Source organism: Neovison vison, chromosome 1, assembly GCF_020171115.1.
Source record: "Neovison vison isolate M4711 chromosome 1, ASM_NN_V1, whole genome shotgun sequence".
Taxonomy (NCBI): domain Eukaryota; kingdom Metazoa; phylum Chordata; class Mammalia; order Carnivora; family Mustelidae; genus Neogale; species Neogale vison.
The window spans coordinates 271,748,209-271,769,282 of NC_058091.1; the positions used below are offsets into that span (position 1 = coordinate 271,748,209).

A 21,074-nucleotide genomic window follows, 5' to 3' on the forward strand; every position below is an offset into this window, starting at 1 on the left:
TATCGGAGACAACGTGACAACGTAAGTGATGGCTTGAAGATTAAGACTTAAGATTTGTTTCTGATTCTTGTTTTGCTGATGCATGTGATTATCTTCAAGGAACATGGCTTGCAACTTTATCCCCTACAGAACCCTATTTTGCTCCTGTTAATTCATGTGAGGATGACCTTGTTGCATATTACCAGTTTCCTACAACTTATGTTCTATCCCTACTTCCTTCATAATAGAATCCTTTAAGGCAACATGCCCAGTTAAAAAAATACATATTTCCTCTTCCTGGGCTTTCTTACAGTGACAGCAGGTAGCCATGTAATCCAGCTCTGGCAGTGACTGACAGGAGTCAGGTGAGACTTCAGGAAAGCTCTCTTCTTGATAAAAAAGTAGATTCAGCTGCTATGTGTCTTTGCCCTTTGACCCTCTACCTTTCCTCCTGCCTGGAATGTAGACATGAGGCTGATGGTGCAGTTGTCTCGTGTAGCGGGTGTTGTCAGTGTTCCGCCTATGACCCCGACGCTCATCATTCCTATATTCAACACAGCCTTTCCTCCTGAAAGCTCCTGTAACTCCTAGGGCTTTTGTTGGTTATAGGATGATGCTAGCCTATGTGTGGCAGGTTGAAAGTGTCAGAGTTAGTGAACCTGGGAGCAGCCCTCAATGACAGATGGGAGTTGGTGCATAAATATCTGAGCTCTTTGGCCTTCAGGTGAGATCTTTTGAGGCATGAACTACATATACTGGGAGCAGACAGAGCTCCCTGAGGTCCCCAATGGGACTGAATGAACAGCAGTGGCCCAAAACAGTAACCCAGTCATTAACGCACCCTGGATTTGGTTTTCTTTTCCGTTTCACTTCCCTACTCTATCTTGGGATCACCTTCCAAATCAACTACTTACAGATGAATCCTTGTCACAGGCACTCCTGGAGGAGCCCAATCTAGGACATTTTGTGACCATGTGGATGAAAGCCACATCCTAAGGGTGGAGAGGAATCTAGAAGAAGCCTGAGTCCTTAATGCTGGACTTGAGCCCTGTACCAGCCTAGGACTGGCTTCCTCTGGACTTGTTGTTATTTGAGAAAAATAAATGTCTTATTTAGGTAAGCCACCACAACTGGTATTCTGTGGCATGCAGCCAAATGTAACTATAACTGAGAGAGATCTGGAGGAAGTTTTAGTTGACTCCAAACACAACCAGTCATGGCTGCTAACAAAGCTGATGCTCTGAATGCACGATTATTGTCCCCTTGCCCTCTATTGGCATGTTACAGCTAGCACAGTGTTTGCTGATGTGTTACTTTGTTGAACGTCCATGTTAATTTTGTGAGGTAGGTATCATCACCTCCATTCTCAAGTCCAAAGAGGCCAAGTCACATTTATACATGGCTAGCGGTGGAATCGCGACTACCAAGTCCAGTGATCTTTTGCCATAGGGACAAAGAAACTAGGTTTTCATTCTAAGAATGAAAGATCCGTGGTTTTTAGGTGATGAGTTGTAGCATCACCTGTTCCCTTTGCCTGTCTCCTGAGTTCCTGTGCTTTTCCATCATCGCACCCTTCACTCCCACGGCACTGCCGGCCTTTGCTCATACCTCAGGTACCCCTCCTACATGCCAAATCTCATCAGACTTTATATACTAATTGTTTTTTCCAAAACATGTGCTAAATCCTCTTTAGGCCTTTGCCAGGAATGCTCTACCTCAGAAGTGAAAACCTGATGCACTTGGGCCTGCTAACTGCCTCCTCATGGTAACTGTGGGCAAGACATCCATCTCAGTACGGCCCATAGCACCAAAAACATACGGATGCTCGCTAAATATCTACAAAATAAAAATGCGCAGCCATGGAAGAATCCAAGTTGAATTCAAATTTACTCCTGTTTGAAATCGTTAACATAAAATTCCATCACACATAAAAATGAATATATACTCAGTAGATTTCAGACAAATGAAATAATAGTCCACTGAACATTCGATAAATATATTCAAGCATGACTTTTTTTTAAAAGAAAGGACAAAATCATAAAGTGTTCATTAGAATGGTGACCATTTAAATGTCACCTGAACCATACCAAATAACACTCACTTTTATGAAATGTGTTGAGAACCTAGGAGTTTATGTATAAAGCTGAGCATTTTCAAAATTCCTGGGCTAGATAAGACAAGGTTGTGTTCTCTTACCGGTGACTCAGGAGATATATACTTGTGTTGTAAGTGCTGGTGTGTGGAGACAGGGCTAGCACCCATGACTGGCTGTGCTCTGGAAAACAAGCATGCCATGCTCCCATGCTATTCTGGGACCCGGGAGACAGAGTCTGATCTGGGGTAAAACTACATGCAGGGTGTGGAGAGGAATGCACCAAGGGGTTCATGAGGCTGGAGGACCAAACAGAAAGCAGCGTGCTTTGACTTCAAAATGCATGTCAAGTGAGGCGAAGAAGCCAGGAACCTTCTCACAACTGTTCCAGATCAGCAACTCCTAAAGTATTTATACCAGGGTAGTTGGGAGAAACACAAATGCTCACTGGTCTGAATCAAGATTTAACTATCAGAACAGATGCGACTTTGAGGATAGGCTTATTAAACTACCTAAACTACCTAGGTATCAGCTCAAAAGATGCCTGTCCTGGTATCAGCTGGCAAGGAATCTATAAAAATGTTTACATATGTATTTTTGGTAAATTTATTTCACAAAGCCACCGTTTCATTTCATAAGGACAATAAGGCTCATTAAGTTACAATACAAAATTTATAAATGAGATGACAGGACTATTGAAACACACTTGCTGAGTAAAGGCATTTTTACTAACTATAAAACCCAGTGAAACAGAAGATTAATTACACCACAGTTATTGTCAAAAGACTTTTAGACTGTAGGTTAAGTTCAAAAGGTTAAGGATTTTATAAAAACGATAACATGAAACTATTAATTATATATGAAAAGTATTTGATTAGATACAGAAAATAATAATGTGTGGTTTTCTTCCTCTTGGAAACTAGTTTCAGAAAGTAACACCATCTCCAATTAAATTTTGACTACTGTAATTCTTTATCAGTGGCACCTTAAACCGGAAAATTAAAAAATAATCCAGTTATTTTGGCCTCCAAATTAAGTCACCATTATGTTTCTGAAGTAATTCAACCAGGACACACTGGAGTAGCCTATAGTTACACACAGTATCATGCAAGCTTAGATTTTTTTCATTAGTTCTTCTATTTTTCTGAAATCCCATTTCCAAGGACTCTGACCTTTCAATATGTTTACCTAAGGTTCCAAACACTCATGTCCATTGTGAGAATGTGGGATAAATCCATTTTCTTTAATGTGAGAAGCTACATTCCAAGAAATGACCCCGAACTCACTACACAAGGACAGGGTTGGAACTACTATCTAAAGATCTGAGGGATTGTCAGGGAACAAACCTCAGACAAGAGATTTTTATCATTTTTAATTTTTTAAGAGAAACATCCTGGGAAGAGAAAAAGTGTTCTGTAATCTAGGGTATGGTGAAGAGCCCTTGCTCTCACAGCTAACCGTATGAAAACATTATTCCTTAAAGACACACAGGTCTACGAGCCAAGGCAAGCTTTGGTTAAATGATTGGTAGCTTTTGTTTGGCTCTGGAGGTTTCCATGGAAACAGCCTGAGAGACAGAAAAGGCAGCATTATCATCTTTATCCATAATGCCATCTGATAAAACTGCACACTGATTCATTCATGCTCTCCAGAAGAGATGTATTACCTGCGATAAGCCTGGACAAAGGGAGGTATGAGCTCTACCTGGTTACATTCTCTATTTCCTTGCCTTCCTCTATTTGAAACCTTAAATTATAATCCTCATAAAACCACTCTGAGCATTTCCCTCAGGAACCTCTAGTTCAAGTAAGGCTTCAATAATCAGAAGCCAAATGAAGAAACATCAAGCACCAAATGGAGCTCCACTGCCAACTTCTTAAAAATCATATGACACCAAGCTTCCTGTAGCTGAAGAAATTATTCTGAAGAATATTTACAATTCTATTATATATCAGGCCTCAGCCAGGCAAGAAATACTGTCCTAAGTGTTCATTATACATAGTTGACTCAGGTGGCATCATCCATAATTTTTCTCCCTCTCTATATCTAGAACATTTGTGTGTGAATATAAACCTATGTACTGGTACCTATCTCTATGCCTATATATTTAATATATTCATATATACCACACACCATTACCTAATCTCAGTTCAGGTTAGTGCGTTTAAGAGAGACCACAAGAGCAGCCCTAGCTCAGAATTCTATATCTGAAGTACACAGAAATAAAAACCTTAACAACAAAATATAAACAAAATAAACCAGTTAATGAGGCATGCAGCCTTTAGCACCATATTAACGATCAAGGAGGCCAAGAGTATTGACAGAAGTCTAAAGATGAACCCAGCTCTGAGTTTTCCCCCTGGAGTAGGATCCCAAACACAGAAACCTCTTACGAAGTCCAGTACTTTTAAAAACGGAAAGCCTGAGAAATTCCATTAACAGAAATGTCAAAAATCCATGATTTGCCAGAGATAGATAGATGATTTGACATTGTTTCTTATTCTAGAAGCACTGAAGACATTATTCCTTAAGAACAAACTGCTCACTTTTGGAGATCAGTTGGGAAATCAATGCCAGTTCAATGAACTAAATGGTACTTCAGTAAGTTAAAAAGACATGATATATCCCCCCAAAGGACCAATTTATTCATGGAAAATAGTTTATTAATGAGCAGTTAGCTCCCTGATGAACTGTGTTAACAACACAGACACTGGCTACACTAAAGAGACCCACCCTAGCACATATAATTGCACACTCCACATGGCAAAACATCTGAAAACCACGCATACCTCTATGCACTATGGCATTGGTGTGGGAACCTAAATCACAAAATAAAGTCTCAGCTTGATCCTTTCCATAAGAAGGGACTTAAAGTCTAAGAAAGGGTTTACTTCAAGATGTGCTGATGATTCTGGCGTTTAACGGGGACAGGTAAGAAGTTACAGGGCTAGAAATGACTTATCATCTAATGCAAATCCCTTATCTTACTGGTGGGAAAACTGAGGCCTCCAGGTAAGTGGCAGCCCTAACCACTGGAAGAACCATGACCAGAAGAGAAGCCATGGAACTGTTAGTGTGGTACTTTGTTCATTATGTTTCTCTCTCAAGCTTCTTTAAATCTTAATGTATGTCATTAATCAAGCTCGAGGAAAATGACTGAGAAATATCAGATATGAAAAACACTGAATTTTTACAAAGATTTTGGCAATAATTCACATTCTGATGTGCTTAATATTAATGAGGGGGAAACCCCAGTTATCTTTTGGTAAAGATGTTATTTCCTGCATGAAACAGGTTCCTTTTGTGAGAGCTGTTTTTGTAGGTACTGGCAGAGCTCACAACTGATGGCTTTCACATGTCCCATCTCTGGAGGAAGAGTTTGACTCAGCAGATCCTAGGTCATCAGGTGGGCTGAAATGATTGCTGTCTTGAGAATCTGTATCAATACTTTTGGTTTCCGACTGAAGGTGGACAGAAACCTGAACTGCTATCTCCTGGCCTTGTTCATTCAGAGAACCATCATCCGAATCTCCTCCTGGTGAATTACTCCGGCCCATCCCCGGGTTAATGACATAGATGCCACCTTGAGCATTCAAGGCAGGTCTCTCTTTAATTCTTTCTCCCATGTCATCAGGGTCATCCATTCGCACAGCCTCAAACATCTCCTCAACGAAGGCCCGACAGTTTAGAATAAGGGGTGGAAGAGGGACGCTTCTTGCCAGTTCTTCAATGTAACGGGCAAACTCCATGGTCTTAAACTGTGTGACTTTGGCGAGCTCCAGAGTCTTGGCTGAGGTGATGATGGGGATGCGCTTTGCGATCTCAAAGGCCTTCTGAAGTTTCTCAGCTCCTTCAGTCCTGAAGAATTCATTGATAGCCTTCTCGGTCTTACGAAGATGGCTGCTCATCATGCAGAGCCGTGTGACATTCAAGATGAGGGTGATTGTAAAGGCAATCAGGCACACAATCATGTAGTAGACACTCATGTCTCCCGAGGTGAAGATAACACGCAGGGTGACAGAGTAGGAGGCACGGATTGGAGACGTGACGAAACATGTATAGAGCCCTCGGTCATCAAAGACCACACTGGTGATATTTAGGAAGTTATCAGAAACCAACCATTTTCCACCTGATAAGCCAACAGAAATAAAAAAATTACAGCATAAAGAATACTGTTACTGAATAAGCCAACTGCCTTACTGTAAATTTGCCACCTCTTCATGAGAGTACTTTACTTTAACTCATCTCTTAGCTTCTTCTACTTGTTTGCATCATGGAAGAAAGGGCAGACTTTTATGTCCAGAGTAGGAATTTAAACAGGCTGGACGTTAAAAGGAAATATTCCTCTCTGACATGAACCATAGCTACATTTCATGGCTAGACATAACAAGCTTTTCAGGGAGATAGGTATGTCTATATGATGCTAAGTGGCAATCTTTAAAAAAAAAAAAAAGTGTTTGTATTTGTGTGTGTGTGTGTACACACTCCATCTTTGACCTATAAATTTTCATACCTTAGAAGGCAATGCCTTAGAAATACCAAATAATGGTTTTTTCTGGGGTAATGGGTTGAGTGATTTATGTTTTCTTATTTAACTGTATTTGTTTACTTTTGATAACAAGAGACAAAAATGAACAAAACAAAACAAAACAAACAACCCTACCAATTTAGTTGAATTTAGTTCAACTACTAACTGGTTCATCTGGCATGGGTTGCACATTTAATTTGTTTTCTTAGAAAAGGTTTGTTGATGTTATACTGATTTTCTGGCAAGAGTAACTAAAGCACAAGCCAAAAGGTATGTGTCACAAGTCAGGGCAAACAAGCTGCCCGGCAAAGAGAATAAAGTTGCCCTTAAGGTGCCTAAAGGATCTCTGGATTCTGTTTTAAAACTAAGACATGCTGCCTGTCTTCCTTATACAAAGGTACCTGCACTCAGGAAACATGTACACAAGAGTATGAAAAGCAAAGCCTACACACCACCCACCTTGATTCAACACCCTTTAGTAACTTGGCTCTGCCCACGCAATTCTGTTTGTGGTCAATTCTCAGTATATCCTGTACTTCAACTACAAAAGTCATTCAAAGATGGGATGGACAGGCTAACCTGGGATACAGGCAGAGTCCCAGTGAATAGAGGTGTTGTCCTGGAGGAAGCTGGGGGACTGCTTGTTAGGCAGCACCTGAGCGCCTAATCTTAAGAAGCTGAAGTTAAGAAATCTTCAAGATCTCTTTCATCCCTGAGATTCTATGGTTCTGGATAATTTTAATGGTACACCCATAAGTAAGCATTCTGGGTTATGTCCATTTTTATTGTCATCAAAATTTATCTGAATTCTATAGTTACATTTAAGAGCCATCTCTTCACTAATGTAAAAACAAAGAGGAAAATATATAGTTATGGAATATATTCATTATTCCACAAGCTTCTGTTCTATGAATTTGGAGCTATGGAAAGGCATTCCTATGAATCCAAGGTATGATGAAGTACATACACTCCATTCATCAACCACTGTACTCCCACCGCAATGTAAACTCTCTAGCTTACTTGCTGCTAATAGCTCAAGATTTATGAACCTTATACTAGACTGACAGGCTCTTTAAACTCCTCTCACTGGAGACTCATAAAATTTAATGCAGTTTTCTAGAGCTGCTACTGAAAGCATCACTGATAGATGTTAGTGGTTTTCAAATTAAAGGCAAAAAGGAAGATGAAACTGCCATTCCACTTGGTTGGTCTCATCCTAACCAAGGCTTTGTTGATGTGGTCAGTCTGTAATGATCACACCGAATAAATAATTCAAATCTCAGATATGTTTGGTCAGGATCCTAGAGCCCAAAGGAAGTAAGAATTGAGATCATTGAGTCCAAATGTGAAATCCCAAGTCACATTCAAAATAAATATTCTGGGCACTACTCTAGAGATTCTGACTCAAAAGATCCATATTCTTAAGAAGCTGATTAAAAATATTCTGTTCTAACAACTTAAACTCTTAAAACCCCTGGTGGCCAGTTAACTCAGTTTATACAAAGATAAAACGTTTAGCATATACTTTAGAAGAAAACACCATCTGTCTCCTTTTCTGTTTTCCATTCTAATATGAATAACCAAATATGCTTTGTATTCTAAGAGGTTAGACTATCTTTCTAGCAAAAAGGGCAAGAAGGGCCTTTCCTGAAAGTGTAGCTTAGGAGTATACCAGAATTGAATCTTTATCCCGTTGATTTTTCACAGTGATTTCTTTTTGAGGTACTTTAATACAAGTAGTCTTCAAAAATTTCTAGCAGAATATTAGTTATGGAAATAACGTTCTGATTAGGATGTGTTCACAGGTTCACAAACAGCAAAATCAAATAAAGGCCTGTCAAAAAGGAGACCTTGGTGATTATGTTTGGGTGATTTTTAAGACTGAGAGGCAAAGGTATAAGAGAAGCTCTCTTGTTTTCAAGTTAATTAAGGTATAGCATAGAAAAAAAAAATGTGCTGGAAGCGTTTAAAGAGCTCCTTCTCAGTGCCCTTCTAATTCTCAGATGGACTTAAAGTTTTATGCACAGAGATAAAATCTTTTAAAAACCATCCTGGGGAAAAACAAAACAAAACACATCCTGGATTTCCTCTAAAATTTTTAGTGACTCATTTCCAAACAAAATTTTAAAATTTATGAGAAATTTACTTAAGTCTAGCCACAACCCTTCCTCCTGTATTCACAAAGGGCCATCACACTGTATTATTCACATTATAGTCTAGGTGAATGGGGTTGTCCAGTACACAGCCTGCACAGCTGTCTGCAGCAGTCCTGACGGAGTCTACCTTCAATGAAGAAGGAAACCAGCTCACCAGCAGGAGAGACAATAGCTTCCTGTCATCATGTGAACACCTTTTAAATTTACAACTATTCTATTTCTTTCTTCTTCTGGTTAAGTAATTATAATTATTTTGCTTTTTCTCATAGTTATAGCATTCCAGGCTTTTCAAAAGTTTTAACCATCCTCTGGCACATAATCATTGAGATTCCTTGTTGCATATGCCATCAAACCAAGGAGATAGAAGTAATAGGAAACGAGTAACCTTGATTAATTATACCCTGGCATAGTTACCTCTGCCTCTGCCATCCAGCTGCTGTCCTTTTGAGTTGTACCAATGGACATCTTCATAGTGGTTGACTGTGAGAAGACACTCGAGTGAAACACTAGTTCCCTCTTTGGCTATGATGACATCATCCCCTGAGTGGGAACCTGCTGAGAGCTCAAAGCTTGGAGGAAATGATGAATTGAAGGAACTATGATTTGTTCCCCGGGGGACTATTTGGGTGAAGCTTACATCTTCCAAAACAAAAGCTGCTGGCAAAGTAACACTCAACACTAAAGTGAACAGATAACAATGTGGCTTCATGGAAAAATGGGAGGAAATTTTGTTTAGATTTGGAGAACTCAAAAGCTTATATTCTGTAACAGGAGCACGGTGGGTAATTTATTGCTTGATACTGGGAGTTTTCCAAAAAAGTGGGAGATTCAGGCGTATTCTGAAATCTTCAAGATTAAAAGATGTAAGTGGAGACCAACCTAAAAGAAAGCCAGATATAAAGTTTAACCAACAAAGACTCATAATGGGGTGAAACTTTTATGTTCTAGAAATGAATAGATGTGAAATTGATTAGAATAATTGGTGCTGACATCAGGGAGCAAAAGAAAAAGAACGCCACCTAAAAATCTCACAAAGAGAAAGTAGAAAGAGCACTGAATTAGGAAATGGCAGACAGACCTCGATTCTCCCAGCTGTGCTACTAACAAGTTTTAAGACCTTGGCAAGTAGCATTCTCCCTTGGCCGTTTTCTCATCTGTCAAATGAGAGACTAGATAAGACCTCTCTAAAGACTCTTCTAGTTCTGAAAGACTATGATTCTATTTTATTCTGACAAATCTTATGCAACAGGGATTCAATGAAGGCTAAAATATTTAGCTTAACGATCTTTTATTTCAACCTGCACCATTACCATCTGTTATTATATCAATAATGTAAATCAACTGATACATCATGATCATAACCATGGAGCTCAAAATTTGAGTAATCCAAGTACATAATATATTAGCTTTAAATAATGCAGGGATACTTGAGGTAGTTTTCTGTTTGTTTTATTATCAGAAAGAAAACTGCACTACTATATACACATGAACAGTTATTGACTTCTGAGGCTTTAGGACCCCCCTCTTGAAGAAGGCTGTTAGACAAAAGCATTTTCCGTTAACACTTTCTTCAGTATCAAGAGACAAAATACAGTATTTTTAAGTTTGTGAGAACACCAAATTTTAGCTCAAAGTCTGCAAAATCAGCTCAGGAAGGAACTGACATCTTCTATGTCTAGTTGGTAGAAATGCAAATATAAACCACAGGGAAAGAGTGCCAGACAGATAAAATACCACGAAAAAAGAACAAAATATCCCAGCATAAGAGTTTATGTGATTATGATCATCTTCCTGGTAATTTGATTCCTCTTTTAAATCACTGACTCTCAAAGAAAAATTTCAAGTTCTATTTCTGTAAAAGATAGGATGAAATGCCTAGCTTTATTTCCTATAATGGCCCCAAATAATTAGTTTTGGAAATGACTCGCCTTTGTACTTACATGAAGGCTGCTTGATCACAGAACATAAAAAGCAGTGGATCATTGTATTTAGCCATTAAATCCCTCAAAGTCTGTATCACAGTAAGCTGTAAATGTCATTTAATTTTCATTAGCCCTTGAAAGGATGGTTGAATGATAATAATAATCTTCTTTATCTTGCTATATCTTTAAAATAAAAGAATGGACTATTTAGAGTAAACAACAGACTTCAGACTTTGTTATACATAGTTGATTGAACACAGGTGTTTATTTCTATTTCCTCCCCAAACCCAACTAAAATGATACTAAAGGAAACAAAGAACTTGGGCACTGGCGGGGATTTCAGAAATGATCTAACTCATTCACTTTACAGTGACTTGCTCCTTTTAATTATACTATATGTTAGTAGGGAATCCTGGCCTCTATTGGGCCAGAGTGGCGAGTGGAAACAATGGAAAGAAAACTTAGTAAATAAATGACTGCCCGTAAGCCAGGCACCATGCTTGGAGCTTGACACATATAAGCTCCTAAGTTCTTTTTCAGTACAATATATATAGTTGGTGGACAAAACTTTTGTTCTTTATTCTAGACTGCTGCTTCCCAAGTGTGAGAGGACATGACCGTGCTGAAAAGTGCTCTAGGTCTTCCCTAGAATTTCGATAATGAGTTCCTGTAGCTGTATCCTGTAGCTGTATCCAAGTTAGCATTTTCCCAGTTTCATTCATTTCTTCTAGTGGCATGATATTTTTTTTTTTGCTTTTTATTAAGTCAACTCATTATTTTACTTTAATAAATTTATTTCAAAAGGGAAGTCTATATTACATCTGTAAATATAAATAACTGTACACAGAAATACGATGAAAACAAAGCAATGTCATTAACTGCTGCCTGCTAAAGGCTCTGAGCTGGGGAACTCCTCTCTGTCAGGAAAACAAAAATAAAACAAATAAACCACCCACAACTCTACTTTATTCTAATACTACCTCATTTCTTTTTCTTTTTTCAAGATTTTATTTATTTATTTGACAGACAGAGATCACAAGTAGGCAGAGAGGCAGGCAGAGAGAGAGAGAGAGGAGGAAGCAGACTCCCTGCTGAGCAGAGAGCCCGATGTGGGGCTCGATTCCAGGACTCTGGGATCATGACCTGAGCCGAAGGCAGAGGCTTTAACCCACTGAGCCACCCAGGCGCCCCATACTACCTCATTTCTTAACCTACCATCATCCTCTTCTTCCCTACCTATTCCACCATTGGAATACTATACTATTCTATACTATACTATTCCAGTGGTGGAATAGGTAGGGAAGTGCAACTATACTGTTGCTCTACTTCAAAACTGTGGTTTGACCACAGTTTTATTATTTCATTTCATTTCAGAGAGGGAGCGGGCACGTGAGCAGGGAAGGCGCAGACGGAGAGGGAGAAAGAATCTCAAGAAGGCTCCACACTCAGCTGGAAGCCCTAAGCAGGGCTCAATCTTATGACCCTGAGATCATGACCTGAGCCGAAATCAAGACCTGGATGCTTGGGGCGCCTGGGTGGCTCAGTGGGTTAAAGCCTCTGCCTTGGGCTCAGGTCGTGATCCCAGAGTCCTGGGATCGAGCGTCACATCGGGCTCTCTGCTCAGCGGGGAGCCTGCTTCCCTTCCTCTCTCTGCCTGCCTCTCTGCCTACTTGTGATCTCTGTCCAATAAATTTAAAAAAATCTAAAACAAAACAAAACTTGGACACTTAACTTACTGAGCCACCCAGGCGCCCCAGAACAACAATTTTAGACTAGCAGTTATACATTTCCATTTATACTATACTGAGCACTTTCTATCTGCCAACCTATTGTAATGAGGACACTGTCTCTGCCTTCATGGAGCTAAGTCTGGCAGAGGACACAGACACTAACTAAAAACACATGCAAAATATGGTAACTGCTGCCCGAAGTAAAGTACAGGACACTACGGTAGTGCTAAATATTGGGAGCAGCCTGTGTCACAGACAGCCGCCTTGAGGAAGTGAAGTTGCAACAGTACTTGAGGGATAAATAGGAATCGAGAATGGAAGAGAAGTGTCCTAGTAAGGGGACAGAGGAAAAAGCAGAGGGATCACTGGTTAGGAGGTTTCAGGGAAAAAAAGCTACAAGTCTGGTAATGAGAAGGGGTGGCCAGAGCACTGGGCCTGATTCCGGATCTGGAGGGGAGCAGTCTGGGCCAACAGCACATCTGGAGGTGGACTTCAGAAGTGGAGTGGGGGGCAGAAGTGAGTGAAGGAGATAGCTGTGCAACAAGAAGAGGTCAAAGAATGTGGAGGCTCAAGAGTCGGAATGGGAATGCCCACCAAGATCAAGGCAGCTAGAGGAGAAGACACTGGAAATAGAAAAAAATGGACTTTCTCTCCCTGCTGAGATGCAGGAGCTTTGGAAGAATAAACAGCCTCCATATGAGAGGGCTGTGTGGCAAGTGGGGTCCTGGCAATGTTGCTGCTGTGTGGAATTCCTTCGTGCAGCGTCCCTGAGTCTCCTCTCAAGTCCTGGCTCTCCCTCCCACGTGGTCCAGAGGATACCTGGACGCTGGCTGCCTTTTCCCCACACTTCCAGTAGCTGTCACCATTACACTACTCACCGGCTCTGGGATGTGCTGCTCCGTACTGCTTGGAGGTCCACCCCATCTCACCTAGAAGTTCCTAAAGCATAGGGGCTATATTTTTTGTTGCTATACTTCAAAACTAGCACATGTTCAATAAATATTTACTCATGGAAATTAGTTTAAATCTGATAAAGCATGTGATATACCTTTGTAAAGTGAAGAATGTTATGCAGTAGGGATTATAATTATTCAAACTGACATGCATTTACTAGTGCTTATTATATTGGGACAACCAATGCTAACGATCTCTGGAGAACTTTAGAGGCATAATGCCTAAAGGAAGTCTTTGAGTCAACCCCAACTCCCAAAATCTTCATTCACCATCTTGTCCTAGAAAATAATAGTGGGGATAAATGATTACCAAGCCCAGGTTGACTACTAATACCCAGGGAGCTTGTTAAAAATATACATTCCTGTGATCCACACTAGCCCTAGTGAATAAGAATCTCTGGACTTGGACTTCGGAATTTATGGTGTTAATTAGCTCCTTGGATGATTCTGAGGCTGAGGGTCCATGGATTGGCACCCAGAGACTCTGACTATCTATACTTCCTTATTTCCTCTCCAATAGCACTGCAGACTGTCTGAACACTTCCAAGAAGAGAGAACTATCACTCACATTCCATTCTGGACTTAGATTACTCTGGATCAGGGGAATTGTAGGCCTCTGAGAAAGGCAGGGTAGCAGAGAAGTTCAAGGTACAATCCTTAGAGCCAGATTTCCTGGATTTGAATCTGATGGACTTTAATCAGCCTTGCAACTTTTATAAATGACTTAATCTTCCTGTGCCTCAGTCCCCTCATCTTTAAAATAGGGCAAATAATAGTGCCTGTTCTATAGGACTGTTGTGAGGTTTGAAGGAAACTGTATAAAACACAGGGTCTGGCAGTAGTAATCACTGAATAACCTTTACTTACTATTGTTGATTGTCCTTTTAGACACTTTAAAAATCTACATCTTACAATAAAACCATTATTTACGATAAACAGAACACCTCTACTCAGAACACTATGCAACCATTTAAAAATCTTTGAGGGGAGAAATTATTAATTTCAATCTGTAATTTTAAATTTTATATTTTTCTTTTGCTCATTGCAAATAAGTAATAATATGGATCAAACAGGCACTGTAAACTGAAGTAGGGAGTCCAACCATGATATATTACAATTCTGAGTTCATGGTAAATAATCTTTGCTGTGATGCGCCTAACTTACCTTTCCCTTTTTTGAGATCTACCTCTATGTTCTGGGGCCCAGGAGGAAGTCAGCCTTTTGCCAACTGAACTAATCAGAAGCTTTGATATTGGAATTTGGATTTGCAACACAGTGGGTTAGGGCCATTTGAGAAAGAGAAGGAGCTGAGGCGGTCAGGTTCGGGCCACATATAAAGAGAAGCAGAGACATGGGACCACAGGGATTTAGAAAGGAAAGAGAGGGTGAAAAGAAGAGAGGGGAATGGAAAGTAGAAGGAGGGAGTGGGAGGGGAGAGAGGGGAGGAGAACGAGACTAACTAAAGTGCTGCTCTGGCTCTTCATAGAATTCTACTTCCTCCCTCCAATATGACTTTTCTTTTTTTTTTTTTTTTTTTAAAGAAATAAACATCTTTATACAATTTCATTAAAAATTTAAACCACAAAAATTAAGACAATGTAAAAACAAGAAAGGAAATGGAATAATGGTTAGGTAGGAGAAAAAAGATTAGGTTTGCAAAAGTGACTAAATTGTGGCTGTTACTACCAGGCAATCCTCATCATGGATTTCCACTTCCTCTCCTCCTTACCCACCAGAGTGCGCTGCACAAATAACCCAAGGGGTCAAGATTTGCGGTTCCTATTCTGTAGAGACACAACCATTTGCCTCTACTAGAAGTTTAAAGGAGTCTACAAGACAGGGTTTAGAAAAATACTATGAACACTTTTAAACTGCTCTTAGGTCAAAGGTGGCAGAAGTAGCCTGGTACACTGATTTTATGCCAGAAGAACAACAGGTCTTATATTATCCTCCAGTCAATAAAAGGAAGGCTCAGCCTGGGCACTTTGTACTCATACCGTGGACATCCCAAACACAAAAGACTTCTAGTCTGAGCTCCTGAAACACAATCCATTTGCAAGTAAAAGACTGGTAAGCAACTGGGAGAGAAAACAGTGGTGAAGGTATGGGTCCGAGAAGGTGACAAAGTGAGAGAAAACTGAGTGAAGGAACAAATCACCCTTGGAATCAGAATAGGTCTTCCTAGTCTTCCTAAATTTCCTTGTGTCAGGATCAGTTTGCTACTTTCAACAAAAATTACATTGACTATACCCATTCTGTTCAGGCTGGTGTAATAATTTCCAAACAGCTCAGCTAAATCAGGGGCCCATCATGCTGAAGATGAAGTAATGAGTGCTGCAAGGGATGCCCAAGGTATTAGGATACTGTTTCATACCTCAGGAATTTACACACTAGTTTTGGGGCTTTCCATAATAGTATCATGCCTCCTAATTTTTTTTTTTTTTTTTAAAGTAGGCTCCACGTTCAGTGTGGAGCTTGAACTCACGACCCTGAGATCAACAGCTGTGAGCTCTACCAACTGAGACAGCTATTTCTTAATGCTGCAGCTGACATCTGAGGCTAAAAGGAAGGAGTTCAATCAGGTCATGATCCCAGCGTCCTGGGATCGAGTCCCACATCGGGCTCCTTGCTTGGCAGGGAGCCTGCTTCTCCCTCTGCCTCTGCCTGCCACTCTGTCTGCCTGTGCTTGCTCTCGCTTCTCTCTCTATGACAAATAAATAAAAAGTAAAAAAAAAATCTTTAAAAAAAAAAAAAAGGAAAATCAAAGTGCGACCTTATAAACAGTTAAAAAGGGCTATGCTAAACTTGTGGGTGAAGTTACTTGGTAGAATGTTTTATTACCTTTCTTCAGCATTAATAAGAATAACAGAAAAGTGATATTCAAATTTAATCCAATTCCTTTTTCATCTTTTAGGTACAATAAAACACAAGCTCTTCTAGGATCGTGAATAATCAGAAATGTAGATGATTTTACCCGATAGAACCATTCTAAATATTGGCTATATCATAAGAAAAATAAAGAATGAAACAAAGAACAAAGAAAAGCCCCTAAGCTGTCATCCCTAACAGATTGCCTTGTTGCTGTTCCTGCCAACTTTAGAGAGAAGAAATATTTCCATTTGGCTCCAATTCTCAACAGAAGTAAATAAGGAAGTAATGTAGCTGATTTCCGTGCTTATGGCTCAATGTTAAGTTGGCTGAGGAAACTGCTGTTTGCAGAAATAGTTCTGGGATAATACAAAGTGGGGAAAAACACGGATACCCAAATGGTACTGGTTTCAAGTATACTGGGATATTAATGCTTTATTCCCCATAATTAAATGTGTTCTAGGTTGTATTTACAGCTCATCTACTTTTCTCTGCCTGCACTGTTATACTTGGAAAATGGAGAAGATCCCTCATGGCTGGCACACAAATGGACCAAAGTGGCATTCCAACTTGGCAAGGGGGAGAAAAAGCAAATGAAGAGCAGATTGTTACTACTCCTCCATTCTTTGCAAAGAACAAACATAAAACTCTTCTGGTTATACTCAAGATTATAGAGATCTGAACCATAAAAAGGTTAGTAATACCCCAAAAAAGACATCACCATTTTGAGGATCATTTTCTGAAAAGTTCCTAATTAAAATAGCCCTTACACTCCCAGTAGTATCTTAGAACCATCACACACTTCATATCTGGCATATGGGCGCTGAGCTCAAACTTCAACATATTTTCTGAAAAACACCTTTTTCTGTATGTACTGGAGCTTTGTTTTAAACTCAGGATCATTTCCTATAACTGTGCCTTATACCCTTTTGCCATAAGCATTTACTGCAGCTACTGAATGCAAATGATAAAAATACCTACTTGATATAGGATGTAATGGGTCTAGATTTATGATCTCCTTACCCACTTTTTTTTCCCTCTATAGTCTAAAAAATTAAACTCAGTATAACTAAAACAGAACTTCTCATTCTCACCTTCAGATCTATTTGTCTAGTATATACATATCTTGGATGATAGCAACACATATAGTTCCTTAGTTTTGCAAGATCAAAGTTACGGGATCATCAAGGCTTCTTGGTCAGGAGCATGGAGTGAAGTGCGTGATCCTATTCCTGGATGAAGCCGTGGGTTTGTGAGGCCTTAGTTTGCACATCTACTGAATGTTATTAGCAGGAATGACCTCATAGGCTAGTTACAAGCATTAGATGAACTAATGTGGGTACATTATAAATACATGCTATTGTTATTATTATTCTACTTCCTAGATGCTTTTCAATTAAATCATACCGTGTTCCCACCCTAGTCACAGTCCTTTTACCTTACCTGCGCACCACACTATTCTTCTAATTTCTAAATGGGTCTCACTAACTCCAACTATACCCCAACACCACTCCTCTAATAACTGGTCCTAAACACAATCCAAGAAAGTCATTATGATTTAAAGATCTATTGATTTTCCACTGCCCAAGAGATAAGCTTCAAATTTTGGTCAGGCATCATAATTTCCTTCCAGAAAGGTTCAACTGGTAGAACAGAAGTAGCCGGAGGAAGCCCAGTGATGTTTGTGTGCAGAATAATTGCTTGTTGAATTGAAGGAAGGAATGGATCTAGAAGTTTAGTCTTCAGTTACACCTGTCACCAATTAGCTATGATCTGTTTCTTCATCTAGAGGCTGATTATCGTTACCATTCCCTTCTTTGCTTAAATCTTACAATCTTCCCAGTTTTCTGTCATGGCTCAAAGCCTTAACTACACTTGTTTTACTGTAATCTCTCCAAATGACTTTTTACTTTAAAGTTCTGGTTCTAATTGTCCCTTTTGTTAGAAACTTCCTGCTCCTCGCCACAAATCTTCCTGTGGAAATTCCACCCTCTCTAGAGTATCGAACTCAAATTTCACTTTATTCAAGAGTCTAAAAACTTTTTCAGTCTTTGGCATAGGACTGGATTAAACGATCTGAATTCAGATGCTCATCAACCTGGCCATTAGAAAGGTACTTGCCACAAACTTCTTGCTGACTTTCCAGAGTCTCAGTCTCTGAAGATATGGAAATATAGCTTTTATGTATAAAATTTCAGTGGGGAAAACACTCTAGAGTGAATATGACCTTTAACTGGCTTTCTCAAATCGCAATTTTTGAAAACATACCAAATTAAACTGTGGTGCTTGTTAAAGATGAATATTTCTTGGTCCCGTGCAGGCTTACTGATGTGGCATCTCTAAGGGAAAGGCCTGGGCATTGGCTTTTTAATGTGCATATAGTTTTAATGACTTACAAATCAAGCCCATATTTCCTTCGATTGTCCAAACAATATTGCAATCCAGTGATTCTCAAAGTGTGGTACAGAGGCCCCTGGGTTTTTAAGACTTTTTCAAAATGATTTTCATAATAATACCAGAATCTTATTTTCCTTTACACTCTCATTCTCACACAACGTGGTGCAATCTTCCAGATGCTATGGATGAGTGCTATCACAAGAGAATGAACGCAGGAGATATGAGAATCTAGCTGTCTTCTATTAAACCAGATACTAAAAAGACTTATAAAAATGTCATTCTTTATCTTTTTTATTTTGGGGAGAGGGAGAGGGGGATGGGGAGAGAAAGAGAAAAAGAAAAAGTTGGGGGGGTGGTTGGGGAAGGGCAGAAGGAAATGGAGAGAATCTTAAGTCGACTCCACGCCCAGCACCGAGCCTGATGTGGGCTGAGATCATGACCTGAGCTGAAATCAAGAGTCAGACTCTTAACTGACTGAGCCACGTATGTGCCCCAAACAATGCCATTCTTAATGATTTTTTTTTGTTTTGGGAAATATTCTTCATAGAAATGCTACCCATGTTAACACGTAATGAATTTATTATCATACATAAATTTTTGAAAGTTGTTTTGATACCTAAAATGGTAAACACTGATAGATATAAGTCACACGCACTAACTCCCTGGTGTTCTCAGTATGTTTCAAAAGGGTATTGAGATCCTGAGACCAAAATGTTTGAAAACTGCTGCTATAATTATTATCAACAGCATTTTAAATATAAGATTAAGACACAGTTAAGTGCCTTACCAGAGATTCCATATTTAAGCCCCCAATTCTATGCGAGTTCCATCAGCACAGAATACCAGAGGAAACTACCTATTTTATATTTATACAGTTTTTTTTTTTTTTTTTTGGAATAGGCATTTTTAACAAGCTACCAGATGACAGTGATGCCCTTAAGTGTGGAGAAGCGCCATGAAAAGCAAAGGAAACTATCTGAAGGGTTTTAGGAAGTGACAATTATTACATATGAACATTGAGAAGATAATCCTGCAGGCAACAGACGGAGTTGGCATACCTGGGTTCTTAAAATACCAAATCCCTGGGGCACCAGGGTGGCTCAGTCGTTAGGCATCTGCCTTCTGCTCGGGTGGTGGTCCTGGGGTCCTGTAATCGAGCCACTCTGCTGGGAGGGAAGCCTGATTCTCCCTCTCCCACACTTCCTGGTTGTATTCCTTCTCCCGCTGTCTCTCTGTCAAATAAATAAATAAAATCTTTAAAAGAAAAAAAAAAGACCAAATCCCTTTACTTCTCTAGGACTTAGTTTTCACAACTGTACAGTGAAGGTATCTCTAATCTAATGTCTCTTTCTGGCTTTCAATCCGGGTTTCATGCATTCTCATTGCTCAAAGACAACTTAAGAGATGCATCTTTCTGATGGTCAGTTTTAATCTTAAAATCATAAATAAGAGCACACCACTCTTCCCCATTGAAACCTTCAATGGTTTCCCATTGTTCTCCAAATAGAAGTCCAGCTCCTTGTCCTGCTCACAGACACTGCAAGATTTGGCCCATTGAAGCCTCTGGTCTCATCCTCCTTCCTCTTTTTGCACTAGTAATAGTGGCCTTTTTTCTTTCCCTTGACCTTGCTAAGTTTCTTACCACTGTTAAGGCCTGGTTATTCCTTCTGCCTGGAATGCTCTCCTCAAGATTTTCCTAAAGATTAGTCCCTCACTTTGTTCCATTACTTTATGCTGTTTAATTTTCTTTAAAGTACTCACTAACATCTCCCTGCCCCTGCTATTTTGTTTATTGTTTCTTTTTATTTTTTAAAAAAGGTTTTATTTATTTGTCAGAGAGAAAGAGCGCGAGAGAATGAGCGAGCACTAGCAAGGTGGGAAGGGGCAGAGAGAGAGGGAGAAGCAGGCTCCCCGCTGAGCAGGGAGATGTGGGGCTGTATCCCCACACACTGGGATCATGACCTGAGCCCAACGCACAGGCTTGACCGACTGAGCCACTCAGGCCTTCCCCGCCCCCTCCTCCCCCAGCTACTATTTCAGATGATAGTGTTTGCTTGTTGACTTGTTTACAGTCTGCCGCGACCCAGAATGTCAAGTACCTGGGAGCAGGGCCAGAGGTGGCTTGTAAGCCGGTGTGTCCCGGGCCCCCAGGGAAATGCCTAGCAAGTAGCCGATGCTCGGGAAACCGACGATGGGTGAACTGCAGCTCAAGCCTGGCCTTCAAAAACGGCCGGGGGGTATCGTAGCTCCCTTCATGTTGGCCCCCGACCCATCGGCTCAAACCCATGTCTCGGCACCCCGAGTACGTTCTCGCACGACCCCAATAGAATTCTCACTTACCCGACTGGCAGCTCAGTTCCTTCTGGCCCGAGCGGGGGCTTGACCCGGAAGTGCGCTCGAGTAGGCGGGACCGCCTCGCACGGAAGGAGTACTTCCGGGGCATTAGGAG

At 40.2% G+C, this 21,074-nt stretch overlaps 1 protein-coding gene across 2 annotated transcripts; it reads right to left on the reverse strand.

Annotated features, from left to right (window-relative positions):
- Positions 1 to 1,847: 1,847 nt before the first annotated feature.
- On the reverse strand, positions 1,848 to 21,031 carry MFAP3 (microfibril associated protein 3). Of its 2 annotated transcripts, XM_044230912.1 has the most exons (4): positions 20,966 to 21,031; positions 19,684 to 19,857; positions 9,170 to 9,634; positions 1,848 to 6,200 (listed from the first exon to the last, which is right to left on the reverse strand). In XM_044230912.1, the coding sequence occupies exons 3-4, from the start codon at positions 9,462 to 9,464 to the stop codon at positions 5,407 to 5,409; spliced, it is 1,089 nt and encodes a 362-aa protein (XP_044086847.1). In that variant the 5' UTR covers positions 9,465 to 9,634; positions 19,684 to 19,857; positions 20,966 to 21,031; the 3' UTR covers positions 1,848 to 5,406. The 2 variants fall into 2 exon arrangements, with proteins under 2 accessions (XP_044086847.1, XP_044086857.1); XM_044230922.1 differs by lacking the exon at positions 19,684 to 19,857 and having other exon boundaries at positions 20,966 to 21,013.
- Positions 21,032 to 21,074: the final 43 nt, after the last annotated feature.

What these genes read in the sequence shown, in the direction of transcription:
- MFAP3 (XM_044230912.1), bottom strand. Translation starts at nt 9,464, where the DNA reads ATGAAGCCACATTGTTATCTGTTCACTTTAGTGTTGAGTGTTACTTTG. An exon ending in GCTGGATGGCAGAGGCAGAG is followed by an intron (nt 6,201 to 9,169) that starts GTAACTATGCCA and finishes TTGGCTTATCAG; the next exon opens with GTGGAAAATGGTTGGTTTCT.